Genomic DNA, 12,245 nt, shown 5'->3' with positions numbered 1-12,245 from the left:
TAAAATAATTGTATTATTGGTAGAAAATGTAAGTATTATAAGTATATATAAAACTAAGGCTTCTACTACCTATTGATCTGAATATGAGATGAAATTATTATTAGTATAAAGCAGTTTACGATTATATTTAATGTTCATTTAATGATCAAACTATCAAATAAAATAACAATTACGTATTATCAAACGAAATAATCTATAGTAAATGAGATTATTTGCTTCCCCTAGTAGCAAACCGAAGGCGATAAAATCGCAAAACGGCTATTAGAAGTAATTTCTTTGCATGGGACCAAGCACAATAGAGTTCGATATACTCAGAATCTTTTGTATCGTCACAAGACCATACAGTTCCCATTTTCGCTGTATAGCGGTGTCAAGCTGCTCAACCCTGAGGGGTCTGTGGGAATAAACCCGTCAAATGTCAACGGAATAAGGAGGGGAGTTGGAAAGATTTCGCCACACTTGTAATGAGGTCGGAGGCAATTTTTGTTGCTGATTGACATGTTATCTGAGGATTCGATATGGTTTTTATTAGAATGGAATACGAACGTGTGTAAGGTATTTATTGTTTTTGAAGTATTGTATAATATTTAGAATAACATGTGAAATAAACTTCTATTTCAAAGCATATTTATACAACAAAAAATGGATATATATATTGATAAAGTGATAAATATTATCAAACTTAGGGTAGGTTTGATTCAAAGTATTAGCACTTATTGTAACAATTACAATAAGTTGTTGTAATTGTTGCAATAAGTGCTTTATTTTAACAGCAGCAAGATAGGTGCTATTAAAATATAATACTTATTGCAACCATAATTGTTAAGGTTGTAATTATTACAACCAACTAATTGTAATTGTTACAATAAGTGCTAATACTTTGATACAAACTTACCCTAGTTAGCCGTCGTATTTATCACTTTAGCGGTCGATAAGTAGTATAGAATAGACCCCAAATGATCGGTTTAATTTTACGATAGTTTCAATTAACAATTAAACAATGTTCATGATTTATTTCAATTATTTTTTTAATATAGCAGCATATGCGTTTTCAATCTGGTTATACCATCATAAAAATATTTTCGTTGATCAAAATATAAATATTCATCCATATACGAACAATTGCGATTACTAATTTGACTTTTTCTCAAGACTTTTTTATAATAGTCGAACCGCGAGTCAAACTATAATACTTATACTACGGCAATTAAAGCCAGAGGAATAATGGAGCCAAGGGAGGCTCGCCGGGAGGTCTTACAAGGGTGAAGTCATTAGGGTATTCCCTGCTGAGGATAGGATTCCCGGCCAAGATTTTATTCCAGATTTCCGAGCTCGTAGTAGAAATGTTTTTATCATATTGCCAAATAAATGTTTTATTACTTGTAATTAAATATCGCTTATAGATTTGAGATATGACTATTATTTGTAATTTTGTTTTTTTTTCCATTTTTTACTAGGTACCTACTTACTATAACTACGATAGCCGAGCTTGTAAAGAGGCCATCTATGAAGCCATAGGTTGCGTTTTTTATCCCGCAGCTGGTCAAAAAATGCATATTGTTTTTCAAATGTGTCTTTGATTCAGACTTAATATGTTGAGGGAATGGCTAATAACAATTCTTCGTTAAAAGTATGTTAAAATAACATCAACTATATAACAACTCATATATTCAAACTTCCAGAAAACAGTTTTCACATAATATATCTACTAATAACTAAATAATACCAAACTAAAGTAACGTATCACATTAAAAGATAGTAAACTTAGTTTTGACTACTTAACTAGTCACATAGAAAAAGAACAAAAGCCAAATTAATAATCCTTACTCGTGGCTAATGTCATTATGGTCGGCTATATATCAGATCTGTCAAATTTAATAAAGTATGATATTACTGTGAAAATTATCGTTTGAATATCATCATATCAATAAAATCGAATATAAGAGAATATGGATTGATAATATATATTTTGAAGACATACAAAATACCATTTATACTCTATCTATATAATAATACTATAACCAATATCAATATGATGTTCATATCATTATGAACATTTCTTTTTTATGGGTTTGTTCATGATTATTTATATATTATATTATACTGTGTAGAATAATATTAAATAATATACTCATGTTAAAATATTTTTTTAATTAATTTAAGCGGAAAGATGGGCAACATTAATTTTATTGTACGATACATCCAATCATTTTTTAATGTTAAAATATTATTGACAAATTTGACAGTTATCGGTCGTTTGTGAAAATCATCCATTTTCTAAGAGAATTTTATATTTTTTTAATGCTGTCGGCACTTTATAAAAACAGTCTATTTTATTGTGCGAATATATACCTCTTCCTTTTTTATTGTTATCAATTTTACCTTAAAGCTATTAAGAGTAGTAAAAGCAATCGACAGGTGTGACCAGTCGATTAAATTCGGTCAAAAAAATCTATACAATGGTTAAATCATTTAAATAATAAAAAAAAAACGACAACCCCCCCTAAAACAAATAAAAAAACATTCAAACAATCAGAGCAGTACAGTGAGAAATCTGAGATTGAACTGCGATTGTTTTTTGACGAGGTATTAACAGGCGAGAAGAACAAGTCAGGAAACCCCATGGGGAATTGACGTTTAGCTTTCGAACTTTGGGGGACAGAGAAATAATGTTCCCAAGCGGGCGGTGGTTATTGGGTACTTAGGCTACCGCAGTTTACTCTTTAGATACCGACAATGGTAATAAAATGATCAGTTTAAATTTACGCAGTCTATATTATACAAAATCACTTTTAGTAGCAATTATAAATATTAGATCTTACTCATTCACTGCGGACCTTTTAATTATTATTTAATAAGCACATTTAACTAACATGCTAATTATATCTAATGACCACTTGATATGCGACGCACCAGTTTCGTTAGACGCAGTGAATGGGTAAAGATACATGCTTGAAATATTTTGAAATATCGAATATTACAACAACTTAATATTTGTGGTAAACGATGATTTTATGTATTTTTATTTGTAGAGTATACGTTTCATAACTTTGCCGTCTAGCTCTAGAACGAAAATGATATAATATATTCTAAAAATATATCATTTTCAATTTATTTATTTATAATTACATAATATATTAATACAAGTGAATATCATTTGATCTAATTTAATGCGAAGTAATCAGACAAAGAGGCATATCAGTATAGTAAAAAGTGCAAAATTATAAAGCGTATAATCTTAGCCTTGGACCTAGATAGTCTATTCCGAAGCCCCCTTTTAAATATTATTATGAATCGATTGCGTTATCTGCGTCAAAAAAAAACTGATAATATGCCGTTTGATATCTTAAAGTACGGGTTAACACAAAATATAAATAGTATCAAAATTTTTTACCAACCTTCCCAAGATCTTGGAGACGCATCCGTTAGACACCTGCAGTATCCTCGAGATATCACAGGGCCTAGCACCGGAATGTGCCAGCTCTACTATCTTTTGCCTGGTGGAGTCGGGAAGCGGTCGGCCGTTGACGTAAACGCCTCCCAGCTGGTTGATGCCGCTGTGGCCGGCTGCAGAGCATCCGAAGAGCCCTCCGCCGCCCATCCCGTGCATCAGCTCGTCTTCTGGAACCAGTGGGCACCATTGTGGACCGACTGCAAATGAGAAACCGCGATATGCGGTCAGTGGCAGGAAAAAACATACCGGATGTATTTTTTTACACATCTGGAGTGTTTTTTTTTTGTATTATATTTAGATACATGCCACAGCAGTCTTTTTTTATCCAATATAGAAAATATAAACGACATATACATACATTTATTGTTTAAAATACAAATTAAAAAATAATTTACTTTCTCAAATTCTCTAATGATCACCAATGCTGTCTACAAAGCTAGTAATCGCCACTGTACAGGCCAAGTATTGTAACCCTCAAAAATGAAATTGTTCAGGAAGTGAAAAAAACTGTGGGCATTGGATTTACTTATTATTTTATATATTATTTTATAACAAATTGAATGGCTTACTCTGTACGTACCCTGTGGCTTAGGTTTAAAGAGGGTTACAGCATTTGGCTGGAGTATTTTTTTGTCAAGTTACAAATGGCTTAAAAATAGTTTTGTATTATTTTGATATGAAATATTTTTTTGGGATATATGATACTTGGCCAGTTCGCATAAGAGTATGCAATATGTCCATTAACTAAACCTAATACTAACCAAAATGTCACTTTGGTGAAAAGAGAGGGTTACGGAAATTGGCCTGTACAGTGACGATATATTTGAATACATATTATGTTTTTGTATATAATACAATACGTGTGTATAATAATATAAAAATACTAGAAATTGTTTCCAATTTTTAGTATTTGTTTTGCATATATTTAATTTTACTTTCATTATATATTTAAAAAATATATATATTAAAGTTATTAGAAGCAAATCTCAAAAATCCAAAACAACGGTAAGCAGGTTTTTGGTGGGTATATAATAATATTTCGTTATTTTCTTGAAAAATTAATTCATATTTTGGAAAAATATAACATTATTACAAAAGCCACACACGTAAAGTCAGTAATCTGAAGTTTTAAATTTACAATAATATGTTAATATCCATTTAAAAAGGGAAAATTGTTAAAAACCTAATCAATGTAACAATAATTCCTTGTAGTTCTTGTTAAAAATGATATTTTACCTATTTCAGCAAACATAATATGACTAACTTGTAAAGTTTTCTGAAAAACTGAAAAAATGTGAACTATGTATGTTGGCTTTGCTTCTAATAGTTTTAAATATATCAATATTTTAATTTACATTATAGCTTGAAAATTATTATAGAAATGATATTATCATTATTAACTTCAATGATCTAAAGCTAATGTCTAAATTCAAAATACTTGTAAAAAAATATTTCTAAGTCTGCTACTGAAACACTGTTTTAAAGTATATTTTTTAAAATAACTAGATCCAAACCCAAAGAGAGAATTATCACGATTCAATTACAGTAAACACTGTCCCAGTACAAAACACTCTTCAAACTATGCACAAGTAGGTTGTATCTTTGCGATACAAGAGTCCGTCGCAGAACATAGACGAAGTATTCATTACTGTGCCAACCTAATGACAGTTTACGTTAATAGAATGGTGCTACGGCGTAGCCTAAAGCGCCTCGTAGAGATGTACAAAACTGTGTTTTGTCGTACGTTTCAAACTGGAGCACAAGTTTAAACCAAACAGTAAGCTACGTTGGTGTTTCTAAACTATATTTCACAATAAAATATTTTAATAATTATTATACCAACAAGCATTTTTTTAAGCTTCATTAATTCATCTTCCACTTCACTTCAAGTATTTTATTCTGGTTTTATCATAGTATAGTTTTGCGCGTGCTTTAAATTGAAAGAGTGTTACGAACCGCGTCAACTGTATACACTTATACGTCAAATATTTTTTTACGTAAAGCACTATATTGTCATCTTTAATTAATACCGATTTAAAAATAAACTCTAGTACTCGGAACATTTTTCGTTGAATCTTTCAAAATTATAGTATTTTTGGCTTATTTGACGTAAAGTTATAGTATAAATTCCTATTATTTTTTTGCGAAATCACTTTCATCATGAATAATAGCAATTTTGAGACTGGTTTGAGGCAGAAAATTCGCAAGCTATACATGCATTGCGACCCGTAACCATGCAACCCGAATATAGACAGGGCTATAGCGAATCAGGCATCAGGAACTCCCGTCTAATTGTGAATCCGATAGACGAGCTTCCTAGTTGTAGGCTTCCACGGAAATATGGGGTGTATCTGATATGGGCATTAAGGTATGCTTATATGATTCATAAATGAGGCTTGAACGAGTCACCACTTTGCGAGTGTGATGAGATTCAGACCACTGAACACATTGTGGAGTTATGTGACATATATTTATACCTTTCCTGGAGAAATTTCAACCATACTACAGTTAAAATTGGAAGGTATTGTGTGAATTGGTGCCTTCTCGGTTTTACTGTGACCTTTTATATTACTAGTCATGTGATTTTGTTTTCTAATGACTTTTTATTTTTGCGCAAAATGTTTTACTTATTTAAGTTTTGTACTATATAATATTATATACTAGTTCTTCTATGGAAATAATGCAAATAGCAAGTATTTAAATGTTCGTCGACTAATCGTCGTTCCAAGATCGCAAAATATTAAATAATCACAGTACGTTAGCTATATAGTTTGGTTTATGTTACAAGTAGAATGAAAGAATGTTATAAAAATATGACGCACGTTCAACTAAGAATTTTATTAAATTATTTATAGAGGTACTTATCGCATTAAGGTTTGACTGCCACTGAAATAAGCGATTCTACACTCGTACACTTCGTGGCGTCGGAGAGCGAAAGTCTGACGTGCTCGTGTATATTCGTATATATACGAGGGCGTACGAGTAATAAGTATGGACTCATATACTGAGCTACTTGCAAGTATGTTCATATACATGTGTTTCTGAATACACGATAATATTGCCGTTATCCTAAAATTTTGTGGGGTTATTGTACCCGCTAATGCAAATGCATATTATAATATCAAACTTAAAAATATTATAGGTACCTACAATTCTTTAGGTTTTCTTGTAAAGGTAAAATATCATTAAACTGTCACAATTATTCTCAAAATATATATTTTGATATAGTACTAATATCCTTATATTGTCCACTAATTGTCAAATATAAATATTGCTTCAAAATAACGATTAAATGTTTTAAAATAAATTGTAACATACGAATTTATTGTATAGATATATAAAAATTGCAGCATACTAGCCTGCATAATAATAACTACGCCATATGATGTGTTATAAACATTGTCAATGAATACTGATGACACGATTATAGATGGCGTTCGAAGTTATCCAAATTTACTTATGGCTTCCTTACACTTCCGAATAATTGCTTTGAATTCACATGATAAACGAATCGATAGCATTTTCAATATACAATCCATAATTTGTAAAAATAAAATGGGTACATAATTATACGTTTTAATTATTGTCTCGGTTTTTAACGACTCTGAGGAATACAGTTTTATGATGATTACTATCTTTACTGGCTGACTTTATCATAATCTGAATGTGACTAAACATAACTAAAATTAAAATTATGGTTACTATAACAGATTTTCGATGCAAATAAATCATGTAGGAATAAATATTGTACATTAAATAAATATATATATATATAAAATACAATGAATGTTTGATTGTTCCTTCCAATTTTTACCAGATAAAGTTTTCATATTATTTTAATTTTAATTTGCTATTCTTTTGTTTGACTTTTACAGTAGTCAGAGTTAATTTAATTTTTATATAATATTATATGCCCTTATATATTACACTTATTTTTATATTGAAAATGTAATTATTTTTATTTTGTTAAGATAAATTTATATAACGATCAACAAAGCTTCAGCTTCGATAATATATAATTAAATGTTGCATCAATTGCTACACCAGAAGTATATTATATTTTATGATTGATTTACGTATTCCTTATTTATAGCACGATTAGATTAAGTGTAAGAATACAACATGTTTTTTGTAATCTAAATATTCAGAGCAATTAAATTATTATTACAATTTCATGCGATGACTTGTAGATGCAATCTTATAATTAGAATTTATATTCGCAACGGAAAATAATGAAGAACTACAACTTATAAACATTTATTGTCAAACTTGTTAACATGGGTATGTATTACGATCTGTTCTGTTTCTCCTAGTAACTGAATTGTAGCTACGTAGAGAGTACACAATACTTGCAGTCGTTATTATAGTCCTACGGCGTAGCGTTCTCGTTACAACATGCCGTTAGAAACGTTCTTACGCCTCTAACGGTGCGAGGATCAAGAAACACGTGAGCGTTCAAGACTAAAAAGGCTAAGCAGCAAAGATGTATGCAGTATAAGAGGGTATTCAATTGATAATGTTATTATAAAATAAATTGATTTTTCAAAATAAATTTTACTATGAAGTGTTTTAGTTAATATAATATATGTACTTAATTTTGAAAGTGTTTATTTTATGCACGACAAAAAATAAATATGAATGAATTATTAATTTAATATTTTTTATACTGTCATTCAAAATAAGTATATTGCACGGTCACCTAAAACCTACATAATTCAGCAAGCGGAAGTATTTTTACGCATTGTACAAACATGTTTATATTAATTAGGTTTTTGACATTTTTTCAAATATTTTAATTCTTTTGAGCTCAAAAGAAAAAAGTTTTTGTATGAATTTCTACATTATTATGATTAAATAAGTAGTAATATCGAGGGAGTAAAGGTAAAATAGCAGTCATGTCTACTAATTGCAACTTCAACTGGAAAGTTTTATAAACTAACGAAAATTATATAGCATTAACCAGCGTCTAGAGTGAGGTATTATAGTCATCAAAGATTTTGACATATTATAATAAATTACAGAAAAAGAAAACAGAATAATTTATATGAATATAACAAAAATGCCTGCCGAAAATGAGTGGCAAAAGAGTCCGCTTTGAAAATTGAGGATCGCAAACACATAGTTAGTCCATGGAAGAGATAACTAATAAAATTTTCTCGTAAAAAACATATTAAGAGACCTCTTCAAGAGAGAGCTAAGATTCTCACAGGATCGTAGACCCGATCATTACTAAAATGCTTTTCAGTGATGATTTATCTATTTTAAATATTATATTATCATACATGATAGCTATTTTTTATCAGTAAGTGTAGTTCTGACGTAATATAATAAAATGATCTCATGGATTGTGTATTTTTTTAGTAATTTAGAATTAAAAAACATACAAAATTTCATAATGTCACGGTCTAGTATTATTATGGTGATGATAATTTAGGAAAAATATTAAAATATTTAAGTTCTGTTGTTTTAATAATATGTTAGACCAAATCTTAAGAAAAATACTGCAACAGTACCAAACAGCGCCATAGTCAAGTTTCTCGCGTCCCGATTAGCATAAGCGGGATCTAATCCACCGTAGCAGCTTCGTAGCGCCTCTCTCATTGCACTCACATTAAAACTAACGACGTGACCGGACTGGGAACACTTACCCTCTACGCGAGATGCCTACGATACTTTCCGTAGCAAAGCGAGCGGAAGTGCTACGCCGCTCTACGAGTTGAATGTATGCATAATCTTAGATGTTTGGTTCAACGTGGTGGTCATGAGAGTTTGCACCAGTAATGTTGTGTTTGTAGTTATCACGTAATAAAGACATCACATTGATTTCTTATTAGTGATTATATTATATACAAATAATTTATACACTAAATTATCGTATCATTACAATAGAAATAGTGTGCTAAAATAATGTAGGAGTATGACGATTAATCAAATATATACACAAACATATATAACAACATAATAATAATAATAAAATTATGAGTGATTAAAGCTGGAATATTGGAAGTGATGTCGCTTTTATGGAGAATGATCGATATAAGATTAATTAGAAACGGTTATAATAATATAGGCAAAACCTCAAAAATAGTCGAGTTTAATATTTAGTACATTGCTGTACAGCAATTATATTGTTAAAACAGTTGCAGAAAAGCCGAATAAATACATGTAGCTAGCCGTTGAATGGGAAACTATGTGATGTAAAAAACGCTAAAATACATCGATGATCGATAGTGCAATAAGTACTTAGCGGAACTCTATAATTTATAAATACGCATTATACGGTATGGTCTCAATATTGAAGCTCTATTTGATATATATAAAAATGATTTCAAGTTATACACAATTATAGTTTTATAAAGATCGATGTTTTTTAAGATAAATATAAATAATTACAAGATAAAAACAACTTTTTATATACAAGGTTTTTAAATTTTCTGTTGAATTATTATGCTTAATATGCTCAAACTTGTACTTGATATGAAGTAAATAAAAAACAAACAATCAGATAAACAAATATAGAATACTGAAATGTCATTTTGACATTTCATTTTGATTTCCAAAGTAACGCACGTATATATTAATAAATTTAGTTGCTAGAACCACCCCCGTAACAACCAATAATAGTCTTTTACTTTTTATGGAATTTTCTGAAATAACTTTCCATACAAAATAGAATTAACTGGAAATGAATTCAATTCTGCTTAAAGATGGCTTAAAGTATTAAAAGAATGCATTGGCACAGTGTTCTGATATATTCTAAAAGTTTAAAATGTCTAGTTAGTCAGAAAGTTAGTTAAAATCGATTGAAAGATTTGTAATGGACAAACAACCACCGGATAAAGAAGAATACGAGCTAATGAAAACATTGTAAAATATTAAAACTATGAATTAGTCAAAAATCTCCTATGTTGAGCTAAGAAAACTTAATAAACTAAATTTTAATGATCAATACGACCATAAAATATATGTAATAATAAGAGTCCTGTGACAAATTCACATTTTATGATATTTTTTTACAATTGTAATGTTTATCTTTGACTTTAAATAAAAAAAATCCTTTTTTATGTTTTCAGATACATGTTTATTAATTAATATAGTTTAAATTGTACATTTTTTTAAAAATGTCTCAAATTGCAAGTTTCGTATTTTTCTGCTAGGTGCCTCTGGTGGGTAAAGAGATCCCCTTAACAATAGAATAGAATTGTAATGAATAGTAACAATAGAATTGTAAAATATATAAAATAACAAATGATACTATAAGTTCTCAAATAATATTCAAATTAAAACTATGTTTAATGAAAATATCATTAAATTTGTCGACATTCTAAAAGAGAAGTTTTATTTTAATCTATCATAATACACTTCTATACGAATACCAATTATGTTAAATATATTGTTTAGTACCTACTTATATTATTATTATGTGTGTGTCCAGTGAAGTAAATTTGTCGTAAATATATTCAACGCTAGTGGAAAGTGGAAAATGTGAAAAGTGTTTGTGCAGCCACTCAGCGTCTACCGCACTCTACTGGCAGTTTTCTTGTGCCAAAACCGCTATATCCGCCTTCGGGTTTTCCCAACTCTACATGTTGTTAATGTGTATAAGATGAAAAGGGTGTAGGTGTGCTACAAGTTAAAATGACATAGATACTACATAGCTAATTACTATAGTTAAATGTACCTATACGATAATAATTATCAAACGTTATAATATTCAACATACATAACTTAAAAACACCTCAGATATATACCCACTAGAAAAAATAATATTTGAAAAAAATACGATGCTCGACAGGAAATATGATTTTTTCTAGTGGGTATAATATATCTTAGGTGTATTCAAGTTATATAATATATTCAATATATGGTATGTTACTTTCTCAAAAGCTTGTGAATTGTTCGTTAAATAAAATAAATGGTGTTATAATATTCGCCAACAAAGTTTGTTGATTACCTATAGCTTATGATTAAATAACTGTAGGTATATTAGAATACAAATTAAGTAAACAATATAAAATAAATTAATGAATACAAATGTACTATTATAATATTTGAATGACATTAATTCGCCCACTATGGCCAAGCGGTAACATGTAGGCTTATAATGTTATCATTCTCGGATTCGAATCTTGGAATTAGAAATTTTACATGTTGTTTTTTCAAGGTGTGTTTGGATCCTGAGTATGGACTTAATACGTTGAAAAAGTGCTCAATTTCTCGTAAAAATGATAAACAAAAAAACCTATTCATATATAACCTTCACTCTGTGGAGGACCATGTTATGATTGTCTTAGGATCAAAAATGGTATTGTAATGACGTAATGTAAAATATGTTAATAGGTATCCAACAAAATTTTATCACGCGGGTAACAGCTCCTCGGATTTCAACGTTTTATTTACACACAATTTTATTCTATCTTGCTAATGCATACATATTTTTAAATATATAGCTACTGACTTAACACTAAAAGCATTACAGAATTGCCACAAAGTGTATAATATGTCAAGAAAAACTCCATGTTGCAAGTAATCCAAGTTAAATTTGGCTAATCCAAGCTAATTATTTATTTCTTACAACAATTTTATTACTATTTCCAATTCATTTCAATTTCGTCTATGGTGTATTTCTATGAATCAGAATGAATTAGGTATATGATTTTCAGTATCCTAAAGAGGTGTTCAATCTATAGGTTCCCAATTCAACCAAAATAAAATATGATTAATTGCTAGAATGATTAGTATGTCAAGGTATATCACCTAATTGGGCGGCCGCAAAGGCGCTCGGGAAGCC

At 29.6% G+C, this 12,245-nt stretch overlaps 1 protein-coding gene across 1 annotated transcript in view; it reads right to left on the bottom strand.

Moving 5' to 3' along the window:
- The window catches only part of toy (paired box 6 protein twin of eyeless), a 128,373-nt gene extending 124,751 nt beyond the window's left edge, over positions 1-3,622 (bottom strand). Inside the window, exon 1 of the mRNA XM_085940194.1 lies at positions 3,399-3,622. Within this exon, the coding sequence (XP_085796320.1) occupies positions 3,399-3,610 (212 nt within the window). The 5' untranslated portion in view covers positions 3,611-3,622. The remainder of the gene's footprint in view (positions 1-3,398) is intronic.
- Between the last annotated feature and the right edge of the window lie 8,623 nt (positions 3,623-12,245).

Source organism: Rhyacophila brunnea, unplaced genomic scaffold (genome assembly GCF_057557595.1).
Source record: "Rhyacophila brunnea isolate RB1 unplaced genomic scaffold, BYU_Rbru_1.0 scaffold_12, whole genome shotgun sequence".
In the NCBI taxonomy this organism is placed as follows: Eukaryota; Metazoa; Arthropoda; class Insecta; order Trichoptera; family Rhyacophilidae; genus Rhyacophila; species Rhyacophila brunnea.
Note: the sequence above shows the minus strand (reverse complement) of the source record. Positions and strands in the feature narration are given on the sequence as shown.